Source organism: Diprion similis, chromosome 8, assembly GCF_021155765.1.
Source record: "Diprion similis isolate iyDipSimi1 chromosome 8, iyDipSimi1.1, whole genome shotgun sequence".
NCBI classification, from domain to species: Eukaryota; Metazoa; Arthropoda; class Insecta; order Hymenoptera; family Diprionidae; genus Diprion; species Diprion similis.
In genome coordinates, this window is record NC_060112.1 from 22,345,748 (window position 1) to 22,366,567 (window position 20,820).

Genomic DNA, 20,820 nt, shown 5'->3' on the forward strand with positions numbered 1-20,820 from the left:
TGTGTAGAATTTCATGAAAGCTGGTCGAGCAATCAGCTGCGATGTTTGAGGGATAGCTCGTAGATTTGTTCCACATGTATTGCGTTCGACTTAGAAAAAAGCTCGAACTTGGAAAAATACGATTTGTATCATGCGAGCAGGTATAACACATGCGGACAAGTCGTGTTAAGTACTTTGTTTTCTCGGATACGATGTTAAGCACACGCTTGCGCCTATCTACTCGAAACAAATCGATTTTTCAATATTTTTCCAAGCTTTGGTACAACGCTTTTGCCAATGTTTATTCGCGCGGAGCTTTAATCCGGCCTCTCGAGACGCAAAACAGGATTCAGGGTCGTCGTGTTGTTTTTGGACGGAACCTTCGCACCCGCGCGCCTCAATTATAGCCCGTCAACCTCTCATCGATAATTTCTTCTCGACATATCCTCTCGCTTTTGATGCTTCGAGATCACAACGAGCGAGAGAACCGAATTACCTCGTCGTTAGACTCCGCGCTCTTTTATCGCTTCGAAAACACGTGCGAGGCAATTTTTTTCACACATTTTTTATCATCGCTTTTAGCCGCCTCAATGGCAATATCGAAATACGTAATGAGGCGCTTTGATTTTCCTGTAAGTTGGCATGATTGGTTGTAATTTGGAAAATGATACTTACAGGAATTTTTTTAGTATTTTTTTGCACGTCATTGCATCGTTTAAAATGTTCAATTTTATAAAAATTTCACTGATACAGTGATTATAATCGACTACTTTAATAAAAGAAAATCTGTTTCAATGAAATTTTAGAAATTAATCTTTGGAACAATAGGAGTCAACGTTATAGAGTGAAAATTGAATCATTTGAAATCTGAATTGTTTCATAAAATTCAAGTATTTTATATTTTTATATTTTCAAATAGACCGTCTTTGTTGCTTCCGAGTATATAGAATGACTTGACGAATACTCGATGTTATGAAACTGTCTTGTAATAAAATTACTAACAAGTATCCTCTATCGTCGAACAACCGTTTTGAAGTCAACATGATTATTTCCATCGCGAAGAATAGAAGATAATTCAAAGTTACGAGAACTTGAACTCGTTCTAAACACCGCAATTAATTAAAAAAAAGTTGAGAATTCGCGTTATTCGAGTAGAAGACAACTTTCTCTTCCGCGACGGACTCGGAACTTCATTCAGAAGCTTGCAGGGTGTCCCCAGATCACGTGAGGCGATTTAGATTCTTGGCATCGGCGTCGTAATACCTGCAGGAAATATCTAATACGCAGCGAGGCGTAAATCTGGATGAGATTTTGAAAATTGGATCGAGTTTATGCTTGGCCGAATGGTAACCGAAAGGGGTCGGCAATAAGAGCGGAGCTTGCGACAGACCGTTTCTGCGAATATGTGTTTCTGCATCGTGAAGATGAGTCTCCGGCTTCGTACGTCACGGAGCGATTCATTGAGGCTTTGGCTTGGCGTGCCGGATTTAATTTTGAACTTCCGCCGCCCGTTTGGCTCTAGGAATTTGTTTATTCGAGGGAACTCGCACAGGGATTGGCCTTTATCGGAAATTTTCGAACTCGCGCCGCCGTAAGCTCAGCGGGAATAAAATCTTTTATACAGCGATCTCGAGCGATTCTTGACGCTCATGGCCGGCTGATTCTACACAAAATACGGCCTTGGAGGGGCCGGAATGTTTTCGAATTCCAGAATCTACATCTCGAGGCGTGCAACGAGAGGCCTAAAAAAGATTTGACGCTTAAAATTAGCCACGAATACTTCACAAGCGAGCCTTGAATAACTCGGCGCCGATGCGATGCGCCGACTCATCCCTCTTTTTTAACTGCAGGGTGGTTGGAACTTTCTTTTAGTTTGGGATTTTGAGAAAACATTTTTGTTATTATATCCAACGATTTTTACTACCGAGTAATCCCACATACGCTACACTTCTTCGCTGCTCGTAATAAATGTCAAGAGAGAAAATTTACCGCAGGTTAAACTTTAGGCTTTGCTCGTGTAAACTTGAAATTATTTCAAGAACCGGAAGCCGCGTTAAGATGTCGTTGAAACGGAGAATCGTAAAAAAATTGACTGCAGTCAAACTTTGTTACCAAGTCTGAAAAGGAATTCGAATTTAATTTAGACCTTTTCATTGCCACGCGTTTCAACCACGCTTTTGAAATGACTAATCGCTAATTTCAATACTTTTTACACTCTTTACGTCAGACATGTCACATTTTGTCTGATGAAAATAAATGTAGAAACGAATTGGATAGATTTTAGTTCTTTCATTCGACGATTTATGATCGAAAAAATTTACTTCTAGAGTTAGAATTGTGGCTTCTTGATTTTAAAATTTCGCATTTCCCTGGCGAATTGAAGTTCCATGAACGTAACTTACGTAATTTCGCATGCATCAGAACTGAAATTTGAACGAGATTAATTGCGTTAATTATCTATTTCGAAAATTATCCGACAACGTTATTCACGAGTTTCTAAATGAGAACACTGCTAAGCGAAGAGGAGTTCCTTTGTAAAATATAAGTGACTTACGAGTTTCTACATTTGTGATCGTAGGATGGGTGGGACCCTAATTTTTTCCGTTGACATAAAACAACAAGAGAAAATATATGCTCGGCAGACGCATGAAGGATGAGGTTATCGCTCTCTCGGTATTTTCGAAATCCAAAGAGTCAATCCCCCGAAAAAAAATTTCTTTCTATATAGATATCAGACAGTATAATTTGACTTTACGATCTTCTTTGATAATTTGTCTAGCCGAGTTAGAGAAAAAATATTAAATCAAGATCTGAAAAAATGACTGAGTGAATTCCGACTCTCCCGTCATTCATGCGGACGGTTAATACCGATGTTCTGAAATTGGCTCGGTACGCGCGGACAATAATCGGCAGACTTCTACGCCGGTATGCGGCTATGGTAGGTACACATAGATTTATAAATACACCTATAGAGGCCGAAATTATTCCCCCGCCGTCGGCACACGCGAAGCTTAGGAGAGCTCGCGTAAGTATAAGTTTTTTGGGGGGAGATTTTAGGCATCGACGTGCTTCTTATAAAAGGACGCTCAGCATCCCGACGTCTTTACTCACTAAGCACACGCTGCTCCGGCAGAGCTAGAGACTGTCTGTGAACAAAAAAACCAAGAGAGGCAAAAATTATTGACATAACATATTGTACTAAATATAATTAAATTTTAAATTTGAAACATCGTTTTTAAAGAATTATTCGATTTTCTTTCTTTCTGTTTCGCGGTTAAATTGTTATACTCAATTACCGAACAGTATATAGACAGTAATTTTTTGTGTTGTGAAGGATCAGTGAAACTCAACGATGTCTTCAGTAATGTTTGTGAGTATTGACTAATTATATTATCTCTCTCTCTCCTTATCCGATAATCATTTTCCCCTTTTTTTTCTTATTTAGAAATCCCGCGGAATTTTATTTTATTTTTCAAAATTCGAGAAACGAAACTGGTTCAGAAATATATCGTATGTGAGAAAGGAACGCGCCAGTTCTAGCTGCCAATGACTTGTGCAAACGACATCCACACAATGTAGGTTCGTGCGGATTCGGTTCAGTTATCGCAATGATTGGCACGCGAATGTTATTCGTGAGTCTGTTGGATGTATAAACGCAAACGATAAACCACTGTGGTAACGCCGTCGAGATTTCCACGAGCTTTTGCCCCCAGGGTACACAGAGACACGTGTCCAATTATTTATCACACACGTATCGCTGATGCAATGAATCGTTCGCCAAACTGCACGTGCAAGTATTTCATTCAAGATAAATCAAATGCAACGTGTATATATATATATATATATATATATATAGAAAAAATGACGCTGACATCAGGATACAATGAAAGCTCTTTTCTCTTTGTCGTAAATTGATTTTATAAATTTCTCCAGAAATTTTCCCGCCAATTTCGATCCAGCCGCGCCGCAAATTTTCAATCTCGTGATTCTCGAATATCACGTGCTTAGCGTATGAATCCGAAGTTCATAAGCTAGAAGAAGAGGCGTAGATAGATAGGTTGAACCTGCAGACTGTTGTCAAGGTGCCACGGAGATGGCTTTTATGGTCAGGGACATCGCGAAGCCCGGTTGATTGGAGTCAGGCCAACAACATTCCTCGTTCATTAGGTGATCAGCATCGATCGCGACAACCTGCGACTCACTCTTCTCGCCTCTGTTTGTTTCTCCCGATTTTGCCACTTTTATTTCACTTCATCCGTTATATTTTACTTTAACCAGCCCATCATCGTCGCCGTCTAGTCGATTTACGTAAGGTCGTTTTAAATAACTCACTTAGTTTGCTGTTTTGTACGCGACTTGACCAACGCCGATTGAATCAGCACCTAGCACTGGCACTCAAAGCCCCTCGTGGATATATTTAGATCCGTACAGATACAGAAATCAGCGTGAAACGTCGAATTTTTTTATTTATTTATTTTTTTATTTCGTTTTTCACCTATCAACGTTCATCATAGAAAATAGCTTCGCATAGACAACCTTGCATCGGTTCTTTCTGCAACTGCATACTTGCAAAGAAAAATAATCATAATAACAATAACATCTAGGCGAGAAACTTTTTATCTCGAGAACCAGGTCGAAGAGATATTAAGATCAAAGTTCGGTTGACAGATTTTTACTTATACATTTCATAAATCAAAAATATATATTGTCTTAAACTCGATGAACGTTGAAAAGTCTGATCGATATTGCCTATTTGTTAATCATTGGTGCGTGAAACTTTTGGAAAATGATCGCGATTCGATCGATTCAAACCCCTTGTCAACGACGATTGATTATATCGGTTCTGCTAAACGAGTAACGAATAGTCGCTGAAGGTCAATGTCAGACTAAGATTAGAAGCCCCTTTAAGAGCGGGCATAAGCGGCTGGCTTCTGCAGCTTGCGGCAGTCACTCCGCTACTGCAAGTGGAAGAGTGCAGTTGCATATTTGAACAACGAATCCGAAAAAAAAACTGTAACAGGTGCGTCATTGAACTGAAGTGACACGTGTATATTGTTAATTGTAGATTTGGTTGAACTAGACATTTTATCTTCGATGGGGTAAAAACAGCTTACTTTTTGTCTTCCTATTTTTTTGGAAATCGAAATCGTTGTTATAGAACTCGATTTCGAATCTTTTTACCCAGTTATTATCCTCAGATGAAGAGGAAAGTGAGAATAAGGAGGAAGAGAGCGGTTGAAAGAGTGAGAAAAAGACACGCTTATACGGCGGGAATTCGATTAAGCCGCTATTTAAGCTCAAAAGCTTAGCGCGTAAATGTTAAATAGAACACTTGAGTCAACGACCGAGTTATTTTCGTTACTATCCAAGTGGATTCAAGCTCCGTATACGCATCAGTGTATTTTTAATTATTCATCACGGCGCCATTCGGCTCCGTTGTTGGTCTTCTTCTTCGCGCTCCAGATGGTAATATTTTCATTAGCAGACTGCTTTTCGCTGTTGCAGGAATCGCTCGGCGACAAGGTAGCCATGTTCAATCAGCAGGCGACCAGGCATCAGGACACGCAGGCGAAGAACCCCTTCACCTCAGGGTTGAATCTGCCCAGGCCAAAGTTCTCCAAGGAAGAATACGGCCGGTAAGTCAGAGCTCTGTCACAGCTTTTTTGCCCTAGGACCGTGCGATCGATCGATCGATCAATCAGCCCTTTCGGTTGATCGATTTTTTTTATTGCGATGGATTGGATCGATGAAACTGTTAATTGAGAATTACAAAAGCTGTGAATCGAAGCTTGCGATCGATCGATTAATCGCACAGCACTTATAGTTCTCCGCTTGATTTTTTTTCCTTCCAAAGTTTTTTACAACGTTTTTCTTTTATTCTTTGGCCACTTTAGACCAGCGGCTGGATCGCTGTCCGATATTCGGGGGCGAAAAGCGTCGGCTCACATTTACAAGGAGATTCTTGAGTTGTGCGAGATGATTTACCAGAACGGCACGCCCTGCAAGGATGAGCCAGATATAATTGGGATCACCTTTGGCGATTTGTTCAACATTTACGTCCACATAAACGACAAATGCGTCGGCCTTCTTCTGAGGGCCAGAAAACAGAACTTTCTGCACTTTGAGGGCGAATGTCTGTTCCAGGTGAGCAGATCCTCGCGTTTTTTCCGGCGATTCAATCACTTTTCCAAACTTATCAAGCTCTTATTAACACCGAGTTTTATTTTCAGAGACGGGATGACAACGTTCCGATTTTCCTCACAAAACCGATCGCCGAGATCAGGCAGATCTTCAAACAGAAGCTCGAACAGCAGCGGATAGAAGCCCAACAGATACAAGCCCAACATTTATAACCCTCGTATAACGAATCCATCCACCCCATTATTTGGACGAGAAATAATTTATTATAATTATTTATATCCGTTACGATGTCATATGTTATTATGTTCGATGATTTTCCTTAATTTTTTTTTTTCTCTTTCTTATTACTAACCAACAAAAAACCGACCATTATTTGTAATCAACTGATTATAGTTTGTAACTCGTGAGCGTGACTGGATAACGTGGACCGATGTAAATATTGTATACCTACGAGAAATTGTATAAGGCATGTATAAGGCTCTAGGTTATAGTGTAATAAATGAATTTGTAAAAAAAACAAACAAACAAACAAAAAAAACAAAAAAAAAACAAGACAAACAACAACAGCAACAACAACAAAGAAATTGTATGAAAAGCTAGCTCATTTCTTTCCTGATCGTGCTTCGTTTCCACTATCCTCTGCCGAATGGCAGACCTGAAATTTGAAAAAAAAATAAAAAAAATATCACAGAACGAGAGAAACTTATTATAGACTAAAAAATGAAATCGGTAGACAATATTTCAAGGTAATCGCATAATTTATATTTGTATATACAGTCACTTTACAACGCGCATCATTTTGTTTATCTTTTCTTTTTTGTGTTTTTTTTCTTTTTCTTCTTCTTTTCTTCTTTGTTCAAACGTTATTTATTGTTTTACGTATATGTATATATATCTAACTAATTCATTAGGTCTCGGACATTGCAATGGACAGGGTAAGATGATCATGGTATTAAAGTAAAAAATTCGTTAAGTATTATAACTGCAGTGCTTAGCGGTTCCTCTAGGCCTTCCATCAAAGGTTGAAATCATCATGTACCGGAAGAATCGTAAAACTATGCAAGGTACTTATGCATATGTGTATAGCTTTGACGAAACTGTGACGATCGCTAAGTATTGTTATCGGTTCAATCTCCGAACCCTGTGACCGATCCGAAATTAATCAGCCATCGTCAAAGTTGTAAATTTTGCTACTATTTTCAACATAATTTCAATTCTTTCGTTAAAATTAAAAACGCTCCGACTAATCGATACATACAGTATTATATATATATATATATATATATATCATATATATACATATATCATATATAAATATATACACTGTTACAACTGCACATTTCGCCTGCAACGGTGATTCGAGAAAAGTCGAGAATTATGAAAGTTACAAAAATTATTTAAAATGAAAATCAATAATCTGCACTTGTTTGAAAGATATAGTTTTCACTATTATTATTATCAACATCATCATTATTACTACTACTATTATTATTATTATTATTATTATTATTATTAATATTCAGCCTTGCAAGCGATATGGGAGAGGTTTTTAATTTATAATATAATTTAATATACATAACATAATATTATTATCATCATAACGCATAATTCATTTAATTTAAGTTTGATAATCATTATTTATACATATACGTATATATATATATATATAATGTCTATTTCGTGGTATGTATAACGATATCATTATACTGGCCATCATCATATTTATACATATGCGGCGATATGTTTCCGATGATTGAAATGTTTTCAAGGAATATACGTTTAATACACCACTCCTCGAGCTTCGATACAAAAACATGTATAGATATACATATTGTGTGTATACACACACACACACACACAACACACACACATATATATATATATATATATATATATATATACATATATATATGTATAGGTGTACGGATATGTAGAATTGCTCGCGACTGCACAATGTTTATATTTTCGAGTATGCAATGGTATGTTAGTGTATAAATCGACGCATGGTCGTTAACCGTTAACCGTTGAAAGGTTAGAATTTTCATTAATTTATTTATTAATTTTTTGTTATTGTTTTCTCCACGCAACACATAGTTATATTTATGCATGTATAATCGCTATACACGCACACTCGAGGCCGCTTACTGACCACTACAATCACGTTATATGTATTGGTATGTAGGTACACGTAAATGACATCCATCTATGTCCAATTCATTATTATTAATATTATTGTTGTTGTTGTTATTATTATTATTATTATTATTATTATTATTATTATTATTATTATTATTATTATTATTCTTACCATTCAATATTCGTTATTAAATCAAACACTATACATCTTTAAAGGATCATAGTATAGATCCTTTTTCGGGAGGGGGGGTAGAAGCCAGTTTCCTCTACGTGGGTCGTATCCTTAATACACTATGTATTTCATATATGTATTTATGTACGTATGTACAATCCATGCGTATCTGGCATCGGCGTATATATACCTATGGATAATTATTATTCATAATTCGTTATTTCATTATTTATTATACAGTACTTACTAATCGATTATATGCATATGTACTATTTAATTCAATTGCAAGGTCGGCCACTACTTGACGTTTTATAGCTTTTTCATAATTCATTGCATTTAGGTATATAGGTATATGAGCCATTCCACACGAAACCGATCTACGTATGAAAATAATTTAAAGCCAATCGATTAGAGCTCTTCATTTGAAAATTGTGTTTTTGTGTTTTGGGAGCAGTAAAAATCAAACCCGTGGTCCGAAAAATATAAAATTCTGTGAAAGATGATTTTCTTATACCGATGGTAAGGGTCATATACCTATAATAACATGTATTAGTTTTAGACGTATTATGAAAAGAGCGAGCGCGGTTCGGTTGCTACTCTTCTTTTCGTTTTCACAAACCTCTAATTCCTCTACTCGTTTATTTATTTATTTGCTTTTCTTTGCTCACCTTCGTAAAATTAGATAGATTATTACTGTTTCTATTACAAGTGTGTAATGAAAATCGTGCGAGTTCGCGAGAGGATGAACGAATTGTTTTTTGATAATGAATTAATCATGTAAAATTATGGAAATCGTTTCAGAACAATCATACTATTTCTCAATATTTATATATTTATTTATATACATAGTACACACAATTAGTATACCTAACGCGCACTTGATTCTCGTAAGTTTTATTAAGATTATTGATAAAAATGCAGTTTTCTTCGAACCATATTGATATGAAAGAAAGCTCGCGATATGTTTCATGAAAAAGCTCGAGAATACCGGTCATTTAGCAGCTGACCTAATCTATCGTTTTTTACTATTTATTTTTTTTCAACAGTGATCCCCAACACAAATAATGTACAATTATTGTACCATTATACTAAATACAACGTATTTATGTATATATATATATATATATATATATATATATATATATATATATATATATATTCATTGTATGGTAATTTAGTTATTCATATGCGGGGTTTCGGGGACTTTTTTCTATCTTCTAAGCCTAAAACACGGCTCAAGGCCCAGCGTCACGTTACTCTGGGCAGCTCTTGTGAGATAGGGTATCTATTTTATATGATTTTTTAAAAGTTTGGTAACGTTGGGCCAGGAGGATTAATTTTTTTCATTCATCCACGTATACAATATATAGTATTATTACCCCAATAAAATATTTCATCGACATTAGAATTTAACGTGTATACACGGCTGGGGTTCCGGCAGGTTTGTTTTACTTCATTTTGAACAGTCATTTTAGGAGCTTAGACGATTTACGTTCATTTAAATGCAAATGCAAATCCAGTGCGATCAGCGAAGTCAGTACGTCGGAAATTAATTATAAAATTTATCTCACCGAGTTCGTGTTCAGAGATAAATATTGTTTTGATAGAGAAGTGTCGCTTCTTTCTCAAAATCAAACTGCCTTCGCCGAGGTCACAGGGTTGTTAATAATGTCATACAGATTTAATTTGAAATTCAGGGACACGTTAATCTTCGTTCAAAGGAAGAGCGTATTTTACATTTCTCTAGAGCCTATTATAGCGTTGCGAATGATTTATTTTTAACAATCGATATAAATTAAATCTCTTTGTTTCAATTTCTGAACGAAGCATGGAGAAACGATAAGTTATACGATTTCGGCTAGATTAACAATAAATTGTTATGTGAGAATTGGATTTTATCTGCAAAGGGTTAAACTATGGGTTTTGCAAAGTATTATCGAATCGTTGAGAAAGTAACGCAGAGATTGTATAAATATTTATATAAGTGTTCCTGCTCGTTTGTTGAACGTCGAGTATTATTATATTGTATCGTATAGACAATTAATTATAGGCGTAAGACTCGATAGATTTGTTTTCCGTAAATCGTCCGTCAAATGGAATGTAACTTTATATTTATTATATGTATTGCATATAATATATATATTTGTTTACAATATATAAAAAACCTTTTTCCTACGTAAAACATATACATGTGTATATATATGTATATATTTATTTATGTATGTATAACCTTCTAGCATGATAAATCAACATTTTTTAAAATACATTTCTTCGTTTTGTTATATTTTTCTTTTTTTCTTTTTTTTTTTTTTTATTACATTCAAAGTTCACAACGTTAAATCTCTCTACCGACACTCAAACGTAACACTGATTTTTATTTCTTTATTAGTCAGTCTTGGCATCAATAATATGTATATTATATGTATATATACACATATACGATATATATATCTTGAATATAAATTAAAATGTTTATATTTATTCCATTTATTTATTCCTTTGATAATTATACCTCGATATTAAATTCATTTACGTGTGTATTTTTATTTATATGCATATATAGTTATTATTATGTGTTCAATTCTTAAAAATATATTATTGTCTTTTGATGGAAATTTTGACCCACCAATCATTCCACACAATTTAAACTTTTATACACGACGTATATGTATATAATTATTACTTTGATCAATCGCGCAATTGGCGTATATGCACGTATACAAAAGTACTTTTGCCGGATTATAAAACCGCTTTAAAAAAAATTTCCACAACGTCGATTTCGCGTCCATCCGATGTCTCGTATAATAGTTTTGCGAAATATTGTCGTATTTGTTTGGCAAAGAGCGCGGTGGCAATAACGATCTTAAAATCGGAAAAAGAGATTTGATTTGGTCTATTTATAATACTTCTTTCCTTTTTTTTCTTTCTCCAAATAAATCTATAGCACTTTAGGAAGAGAGCCAAGAGCTTACTCCATTTATTTATTCATTTAATTATTTATTTATTTAGATTCATTCGTTGATGCGCACTTTATTATCATACGTCGTTGTCGTGGCAAAAACCGATCTTCCTTCGCGCCAGCTGAAGTCTTCTCTTGTCTATGACGAAGTCCGTGACACATGCCTTGATTCCCTCGTGCCCCGGTTTACCGCCGATGAAGAGCTTCCCGTTGGTCGTCAAGAGCGTCGAATCGGTGGATATTTTCACCGGTGGCAATTCGTCGATCTGTATTATCGTCGCCCTCCGACGTCGCGACGCTCTAACGTGATGGAAAACGCCGTCGTCGATTCTCGCCTGAAATTTTAACGAACCAGAAAATGCAAAGTTGATAAAAATTTGCCTCGTCGATCCTCCGACGCAGAGGGATATTCCTCCAATGACTTACTCGACTCCTCAACGTCATCTCCTCGGTTTTGCTCTTGTACGAAAGCACCACGTGTCCTCCCTGCAAGGACAGCGCCAAATGTTCAGCCTTGCCTCTTCCTATCCAGGCAATCAGTCCTTCAGGATGAGTCGTCCTCAGTCTCAGCTCAAATTTATTCGACTGTTGGCCTCTTCGTCTGAAAAAATTTCATTTATTTATTCTAGGATTATTCGAGTTGTAGAAAGAGAAAGAGATTTTGTCAGCGTCAATCGATGAATTTGCCAGCGTAAAATGCAGTTCCAAGATCACAGAGCAGACATACTTCATTATACTCAGCATTACAAGCGTTATACAAGTCTTTTGCCATGACCACCATAAAGTAAGAAAAAAACAAATCAATTCACTCTTCCATTTCGCAATTGTCGTGAATTTTTTTTACTAAAATACCACCGATAAAAAATAATCGTTAATCAATGACCATACCAATGAACAAACGAGATTTGCACCTAAGTTCTAAGGCTAAGGAAGGCCTGCGGACTCCGCGAAACGAGCTAACAGCGAATACAGATATCGGTGTAAACTCACTCAGTGTAATCGTAACTTTCGTACTCGTAGTCGTCGTCATCTTCAGGATCGTACTCCGAGTATGACTCGTCGAAATACTCGGCAAAAGTTGTGATGTTAGTGACGTTAGGACTGGGGCGTGTTCAAATTGGTTAGTAAAAGTTAGCCGGGTTTTGTTACACAAAATTAATTCAACTGCCACCCCCCACCCCGAACCGTTTCCACTTTAAAATTCGCAGACTCTTGAACCGGAGCCGAGTTTGATCCAACTTTTATCATTAGTTAGTTACTGCAGATCCAACTTGTAGTGAGAAATTTAAAGTGAAAACCGGATGGAGGGAGCCGGCGGCCACCGCTGCTTTCTCAAGATCGCTTACCTCCTGCCGTAACGGTGTTTAAATTGCAAAAAGTTGTCGCCTCTGAATCTGACGGGTTTCTCGGATATCTCGCTACTCGAGATGTCGTATCCCGTGACTGGAACAAAACGATATAAATAAAACACTATTCAGACAGTTTCTGTACGTGGATTTATAAAGGTGAGGAATTTGTAACTCGAAAACCGATTAATTAATTTATTTTCCTTTTTTTTTATTCAAACCAATTAAGTTTTGTTCAAAATTTCGTTCGATGATATGCTTGCGGCGCTCGTGATATCTAAGAAAAAAAACAAAGCTTGGACATTTTGACCTCTTCGCCAGTAATCCACTTCTTTTTCAACCATTCAAATTTTCCCCTTGATTAAATAATAAAGTTGTAAAAATTTTGAACGAATAGTCCAATTCAATTTCAGGTCATTTTATTGAAAAGAGAAATTTAGATTATGTTGAAGAGGGTAAACTATCCAACAACACTGTCTCTAAATTTGAGATAAGTTGGTAGAGCAATTTTCGAGACATCGTGGGAACAGCAAAACATATCATCCCGCGAAAGAATGGATTTTATTGTCAATAACAATGCTTCTTCATTACTGATTCTAATGAAAAACAAATCGAATTCGTATTCGGAGCTCGATATATACATATTTTTGAATAAAACCAAGTCCAATCGAATCGAACGATGGGTCGTCGAGATACAAGTTCCCAAAATCCACCCCTTAACACTTCCTAACCCCCAATGTCTCGCCATATTTCCTTGCTACTCACAAAATTCGCAATGAAGACCGTTGTACCCGGTGACGCATTTGCATAGATAACTGTTGAGCAGGGGCAGACAAACGCCGCCGTTGTGACATGGATTCTCGTTGCTGGGACATGGGAGACCGTCGTAGAGCACAGCCTTGTGCTGCGTCACATTAACGGCGAGGTTCTGGTACGTCCTTCCGTTCACCATCAGCCTCTGAACGGCCCCAACAAGTCCCGTCCAAGCTCCAGCCAATTTGTGCACCTCGTGCCAGTGCCTGCAGAACGAATTAATACAAGAAGTTTGATCGAGATCCTGTCGACGTCTCTACAAGACAACCCCTCCTCTCCTCACCTCACACCCCCTATGTACAAGGGCATCTCGAGGTTCAACTCCGTCAACGGACTTCCGGACAATCCCCTGGCGACGGTACCGTCGTTCAATTGCAGAAGACCCTCGCGACCGAGTCTGCTGATTCGGACACAGTGCCAAGTGTCGAGACTAACCGGATCCGGCGAGGTGATATTCGCGATGCCGCTACCCAGGTTGAACCTGAACTCCAGCCTTCCGTGGACCAGGTTCAGACTGATGAAGTCACCTCGGCCGTTGCTCAGCTGACCATTGTAGAGAAGGAGACCATCGCTGGCTCGCGATAGGAACCACAGCTCGATGGAGAAGACCTTCGACACTCCCTCGAGGCACGGTAGCTCCAGGAAACCATCGCCAGAGAGCTCGGGTACCAGCAACTCGTTGAGGTCAGCGTCAACTGGAGAAAGTCGAGGTCGTGACGAAGAAGGAAAGGATCCAAGTACTAAGGGATAAAGGTCAACTCACGAGTCTCGCAGTGTCGTCCAGTCCTGCCTGGTGGACATTTGCAGACGTAGCCACCCTGCGGCAGGATATCACAGGTGGCTCCGTGCTGGCAGGGTTCGCTGATGCAGGGGTCGAGGGACTCTTCGCAGTGCTGACCGGTGAATTCCGGGGTGCATACGCACTTGTAGTCGCGGACCTCGTACTTCTCGACCGCGTAACTGGGTCCGTAGCCGTTAGTGAATCCATCGTCGTACTCCAGGTCGTAGTCGAAGTCGCAGTTGAGTCCAGCGCACCGTTTCCGGGAGTTTTTCCTCGACCGTTTCTGCTTCATGGGAGCGCAATGGGTCCCCTTGCAGACAAAGCCCTTGCCGATTTTCTTTCCGCAGTTTTTACCCCTGCATCTCTTGGTGGTGACTTTTTTCTTGCACTCGTGACCGTCGCACAGATCTTCGTCGAAGATCGGTTGACAAGTTGCTCCGTTCTGACACGGCAAATTCGCGCAAGGATTTTCCCCGCACTCTTTCACCCTGTGCGTCTCAAGAACGTCCTTGTCGTGACCAACGTGAAGGTCGACGACCCGACGGTTTATCTCGAGCTTTCGAATGCAACCAAGGAGACCGTGACTGGTTCCAACGTTCTCACGGACTCTGTAAATACCGGAGATTTTAGCAAGGTTGATAAAATCGATCCGAGAACCGAGGCTTACTTTGTGTAATTCGTCGGCATGCTGCCGACGAAGGTGTCCTGGTTCAGGTCCAGGGATTCCAGCATCCCCTCGCTCTGGCCAGTGACGTCATCGCCGTCGTTGAAGATCAGGACGCCGTCCTTGCGGTACCGCTTAGCCGTCACCTTGTGGAACGTCTTCATCGTCGCCTTTTGTGGGGAGGTCAGGACGACCGGTCCGTTGCCGAGGTTATACCTGAACTGAATGTACCTGGAGAAAGAGACGCAAAAAACGTCAATATAACGCGCACCGGTAAACAACGTCGACGTCTATTTACCCGTCGACTATCGCCAGCGACACGAAATCCCCCGATCCATCATTCTTCTGCTGATTATAAAGGATGATCCCGTTCTCGGCGTAGGTCTTGAACTCCACTTCGATGCTCAAGGTGTGGTAAGCCTTGAGACGATTCATCCTGACGAAGCTCTTGCCGTCGAAAGACGGCAAGTCGTAGTCCCTCTTGTCAATCTCCTCGTCGCATAGAAGGCCAGTGAAGTTTGGTCGGCACAGGCAGACGAAGGTTGCGCTTGGAAGATCGACGCAGGTGGACGACATGTGACAGGGGTAAGACAGACAGGCGCGAAACTCCTCCGTAGGTGATACGGGAACGTAGTTTGCTAGTGAAGTTTTAAGAAGTTTCCAATATCAAGAGATCAAGTATCAAACGACACGTGCGTGTAAGGTGTAAGAATATCTGCAAGGCATCTCTGCCAAATTCAATTATTCTCCATCATTTTGACACGGAATTCAAGTGAAGAAAGACTTATAGTATCTAAGACCCATTTGGAGCATGGATGAACCGAGATGAATAGAAGAAATCCTTCAGAGACTGATGGAACGTATGAATCCTTCGGTCAGGCAAGGTGCAAAGAAATATGTCGCGATGAAGTTTCTACTTCGTCGAGTCAATCGCACGATTCTTGTTTTCTACTTCACCGACACTAATAACGAAGGTATCCGATTTGATTTATTTTCTAATACGTTATAGTAGGCTAAAAACTAAACGACACGCAATTTTTTTTATCTGCTATTAATGCTCTAAGGGGGTGAAACCCCACTCCTAAGTAAGGCATGTCACGGGGTGATTTGGCAGTTTTTCTTTTTATCAATTGAGAGAATTAGATTTTTCATTTCTCGTTATGAGAAAACGTTTCCATTTCGATTGTTTTAAAAATGTCACGTTCTTGTGGGTGAAACTGCCAAATCACCCCTTGACATTCCTTACTTCAGAGAATGTTTTTACCCTCTTAAAGTGTTTAATGACAAATAAAAAAAAAGAAAGAAAAAAAATGCGTGTCGCTTAGTTTTTAGTTTACCATAACATGTTGCAACAGAAATCAAATCTGAGAGATCGACCTGGGATACCTTCTTCATAAGATCCAGGAATTCCCACTCACCGAAACACTCCTGCCTGTCGCTGGTCTCGGCATATCCCTTGGAGCAGACGCAGCCTCCACTCATGCACTCGCTGTTCGGTATCGTGCAGTCCTTGTCGTCGCTGCACAAATCACCAAGAAGAGCGGTCACCACGCGGATGGTGGCTGGAGTCGGCCGATAGGAAGCTGCCACCCCTTGAAGATGAATCGGTAGATAATACGAAGTGGCCGTGAGCCGGATGGCCGGAAAATCGTAACTATCTTACGGAAATTTCTTGCACTCACCTTGCTTCAGGTTCTCCCTGTCTATGGAGATCGTCTCCTGGTGGGCTCTGTGGGTGTAGTAGTACCTGGAGTCCGGCTCGGGGACGAGAAGATGCCGAGTGGATTTCGACAGCGGCGAAATCGCGGCTGCTGGTTGTGTGTACTGAACGGCGGTGAAGCGTTTTACCGGAAAATCGGTGTTCACCATTGGGTCGTCTGAAAATTTTGGGAAAATTAGTCGCGTCCCGGTGGTGAGGTGTGACTTTTGGAACAGAGAGGGTTGGAAAAGGTTTGCGGAAACGATATATATAGATACATATTGCGACATCTTCTGCGCGTGGTAAGGTTATTGGATTAAGAAGCGAATATCGTGACGTAATAGCGATAAAAACGCGGGACAGATTAACGAAGCTTTCAGTGAAGCTTTCCACTTCCGAGATCATTTTCATTCGTGTTTCTTCCGCGCTGTAAAGAGCTTTGCTGGGTAATTGCTCGGCGGATAAATATACTTGCAATTCGGTTTGACTCTGATGGAAAGTCTTTCGCGAATACGTAATATCTTGTCTCGGAATCCCTGTTTTGCAAAGTGCAGTGTAAATATTTTATTTCCAAAGCTGGGTCGAATCTTCCGCTTTGCACGGACGCACATCGAGCGTGATCCTGCAGGATTTTTACTCTATGGAAAATACGGTGACAGAAAGAATCGCTCCTTCTTCGAGATAAACGCTCTAAGGATCAGGCTTGTATAATTTAAACGAGTCGAAGCGGGACTTTGCAACGATCTGCAGGATGGTGATAGGCCGAGGGGTTTAATGTAGTTTTAATTACATTTCAATTTGAAGTAATTCTCTGTTGATTATTTGCCGAGCTCGTTGTTCCTTCGCTTCATATTTATTTTACTTTATTCAATTCTTTTTCTCTCTCACTCTCACTCTCCCTCTCTCTTTCCTTTTCCTCCCTCAGGCGGGCATTTATGGTATTCATTTCCTCGCTTCGCTACGCTCCGGGAATTTGTCCGCACAAAAGACGAAGTCGTACACCTATATAAAGGAGTAAACGAACCCGGGAAAAAAAGGAAACAAACTTTTGCATACTGGTTTACGGAAAAGAAAATCAGGCAGAAATTTTCACCAGATAATACAAATTTCGCGATTCTACAGGCGCTTGGAAGAAAATATTCAGTCTATGCCTGCATCTTTAAGAATAAAAAAAAACCGTTCGTTCAGCCTCGAGATAATTAAGCGTCCCAGCCAAGAGCCTGGAGTCTCCCTTACCTCAGGCTACCCTGACTTAATTACTTATTTCAGAAGCCCGGGAGGACGGATTGTTCGGTTAAATCAATAATCGTGTCAAGCCGCGGAGCTTACGTTTAGGACGAAATTTTCGAAGGGTAAGAAGTAAAAAATTGAACCTATAAACGATCGGGACGCAAGACCGCATGGCCTTCGTTATACTTTGAATGATTTATTCCCATCGGTTATACGATAATTGCTGAAAGAACTTCGGGCGCGTTCCTTATGCGATAATAAATATCTTCCGCGGAGCTAGAAGAAGAAGTATCGAAAACCAATGATGGAAAAAATAGGAAAAACTCTTATAGGCACGATGAAGAACTTGGAAGAAGCACGTTGCAGAGCGGTAGTAAATGCTTTTCCTAATCTAATTTATGTTCAACTTTCCACCGGGCATGTGCAGGAAGTAAAGCTGGCTAACTTTTCAAAAGATTGACTTTAGAAAGAGACCCGGCACTCTGGAATTGCAGATGGTCCCCAACCCCTGGGCTGCGGGAAGCGAACGGGAACGAGACAGTGGCAATAGAAAATAAGCAAGGCAAAGAATCTCCTCGCAATCCGAACTGCAGATTTCTCTTATAAATACATATATACCTACTTTGAGGATTTCTTCCTTTACTTTTCGTTTATTTCTTTTTCACTTCCTCTCGGGTCAGAAGATCCCGTCGCTTTGTATCGGCAAATTTTACTCGTTATTTATTTATACAACGGAGTTTATTATTAGGTAACGACTTTTTGTCCGAGAAACTTTTCACGTTGCTAGTCGTTGTATTTCTTCCTTTCAACGAATGTATTCTGTAATTTCCCCTCCATTCGTTTTGTTAGAATTTTCCTCTCTTTTACAGAAACCAATTCGGTTCACGTATAGTAATAACAACAACAACAACAACAACAATAATAATAATAATGAATCTCGGTTCGGCAGGTCGAGGATCGAGGTAAATTCATAGATTATTTTGTGTTAAAAATTAGCGTGCGTTTATTGGTCTGGATATGATTATACAAACGTACGCTTAAACGTGGATCACTCGAGTGCTTCTCTCACGATATTAATAATATATAGGTATATATTATATACTATCACATCGCGCCCAAATGATATCGAATCCCCTACTATTCTATAGATATACACACACAGTAAACATGACAATTTTGATGAAATTTTCTTTCCTAACACATAGAGTATATATTTTTTTCTTTTCTAGTTCAAGATATGGGAAAAAAAAAACGCCGAAGAGGTCGCATTTTTTGTTTTTAGTAGTGGAGGATATAGGGACCGGATCGGTACGGATTTCTTTCCGTGAACACACCTCGACAGTGGCCGAAGGCCTGGGTAACGACGTCGGCCTGATGCCGACAGGCGTAGAGACGGAGTTCGCACTCGTTGTCGTAGGTCTGACCGTCGCTCCCGCAAACCGGAACCGTCGGGACGTCCGTGGGACAAGAAGATGGACAGACGCAATGCGGTCCACCGATCTCCGAGCAATGGCCGCCCGAGTAACACTCCAGTTCCTCGCAAGATTGAGGCAGCGGTGGAATCGTGTCGGCTAAGGTATACGAATTAGTTGTGTTTAGGCATTAGTCAAGTAGGTTGAGGTGAATTTGGATTCGCAAAATCGGAACCGCGCGAATCTCTCGCCGGATTTTAATAATTATTATTACATAACTATTAGCAAATTTCAATACCCGAATAACACCCGGTAGGCGTTAAGACCTTGTTGTGATCCGTGCATATGGTGCATTTTTGACCTTGAATTTCGGGCTTGCAGACACAACGACCCGTCATCTGTTCACAGTCTTCTCTCACGGAGCCGAAGAGCGAGCAGCCGCAGGCTGGAATGAGAAATAAGAAATGCAATCTCATTTTTTAATGAAATTTTTCCGAGCTCCTCAGAGTTATCCTCAGGTACAACCCGAGCTCAAAAATTCCAAGGTCAAGTCTCGAGATCAGGGCTTGGAGAACAGACAGTCCAAAAGTAGATTCCTTACGAATGCACCCGGGGTGTCCCTCGCTGATTTTGGGCAACCCCCAGTAGCCGGGCATGCATCGGTCACACTTTACGCCCCCGACGCCAGGTTTGCACTCGCACTGTCCAGTCTCGGGGCTGCAGGTGTCGGCGACGCTTCCGAGTCTGTTGCACCCACAGAGGCTGGGACATCCGGCCCCGTCTGGACCAAGAGCGGCGGTTTTTCCGTCGGGACAGCAGCCGTGCCAGGAGTCGGAGCATTTTTGTACCTGGACACCGGGACCTGGGGGACAGGGAAAAGAAAACGGTTCGTCTCGGGTTTTGGCCAGGTCTGGGTAGTTGCGTCTCGATGCTAGTTTCCTCGAGATAAAAAAATTTACCATCAACCCCCTTCGTTACCTTTCTTGCAGCAGCGTGCGAAACGCGTGGTCTGATGACAGTAACTCATGCTTGGACAGTCTCTGCGCTGAGGACCACTGCCACAGTCGTATTCACGACCCTCGGAATCGACCAGTGGAGCATCTCCGTTGCAGGGGCGAACCTCCATGCCTGATTTTCGAAGGGATGAATTTTTAATTGATGGATAACCATTTTCTCGGCTCGGTGTAATGGAGAAGCTGAGGTACTTGCACTTTAAAGTGTGCAGAGCAAGAGGAAACACGATCATCGAGGTCTTGAATGAATTACCTTTCGAAAATTCATTCATCAACCACGGCATTGAAATTTCATTAAATGTACTCAGTGTTAAATAAATTTGACCTCTATGTGCGCTAGTGCCTCGCATATATGTGTATACAATATTCATGCGTCTACATTTCACAGAATATACTGCATGAGATTGTCCAATATACCGTGTAAAGGAGCAAAAGTTATATACGTATAAGTTAGTTAAGGATCATGCGATAAATG

General features: G+C 40.0%; 2 protein-coding genes across 4 annotated transcripts in view; one reads left to right on the top strand and one right to left on the bottom strand.

Moving 5' to 3' along the window:
* The first annotated feature begins 3,192 nt into the window (after positions 1-3,192).
* LOC124409583 (actin-binding Rho-activating protein) lies at positions 3,193-6,813 on the top strand. 2 transcript variants are annotated; one of them, XM_046887297.1, is made up of 4 exons: positions 3,193-3,349; positions 5,485-5,615; positions 5,874-6,123; positions 6,210-6,813. In XM_046887297.1, the coding sequence occupies exons 1-4, from the start codon at positions 3,332-3,334 to the stop codon at positions 6,330-6,332; spliced, it is 522 nt and encodes a 173-aa protein (XP_046743253.1). In that variant the 5' UTR covers positions 3,193-3,331; the 3' UTR covers positions 6,333-6,813. The 2 variants fall into 2 exon arrangements, with proteins under 2 accessions (XP_046743253.1, XP_046743254.1); XM_046887298.1 differs by lacking the exon at positions 3,193-3,349 and adding an exon at positions 4,888-4,999.
* A 4,133-nt stretch (positions 6,814-10,946) lies between these two features.
* Positions 10,947-20,820, bottom strand: part of LOC124409571 (agrin-like) — a 171,950-nt gene continuing 162,076 nt past the window's right edge. For both annotated transcript variants that reach the window (XM_046887277.1, XM_046887276.1), the window contains 15 exons: positions 20,311-20,460; positions 19,934-20,194; positions 19,631-19,777; positions 19,255-19,491; positions 16,674-16,868; positions 16,410-16,583; positions 15,290-15,629; positions 14,995-15,222; positions 14,310-14,935; positions 13,830-14,241; positions 13,499-13,752; positions 12,734-12,830; positions 12,378-12,488; positions 11,814-11,988; positions 10,947-11,722 (listed from right to left, as the gene is read on the bottom strand). In XM_046887277.1, coding sequence (XP_046743233.1) covers positions 11,465-11,722; positions 11,814-11,988; positions 12,378-12,488; positions 12,734-12,830; positions 13,499-13,752; positions 13,830-14,241; positions 14,310-14,935; positions 14,995-15,222; positions 15,290-15,629; positions 16,410-16,583; positions 16,674-16,868; positions 19,255-19,491; positions 19,631-19,777; positions 19,934-20,194; positions 20,311-20,460 — 3,665 coding nt within the window. In that variant the 3' untranslated portion in view covers positions 10,947-11,464. The remainder of the gene's footprint in view (positions 11,723-11,813; positions 11,989-12,377; positions 12,489-12,733; positions 12,831-13,498; positions 13,753-13,829; positions 14,242-14,309; positions 14,936-14,994; positions 15,223-15,289; positions 15,630-16,409; positions 16,584-16,673; positions 16,869-19,254; positions 19,492-19,630; positions 19,778-19,933; positions 20,195-20,310; positions 20,461-20,820) is intronic.

Excerpts from the sequence above, each read along its gene's own strand:
- LOC124409583 (XM_046887297.1), top strand. Across the intron at positions 5,616-5,873 it reads TCCAAGGAAGAATACGGCCG|ACCAGCGGCTGGATCGCTGT; the intron begins GTAAGTCAGAGC and ends TGGCCACTTTAG. Across the intron at positions 6,124-6,209 it reads AGGGCGAATGTCTGTTCCAG|AGACGGGATGACAACGTTCC; the intron begins GTGAGCAGATCC and ends TTTTATTTTCAG.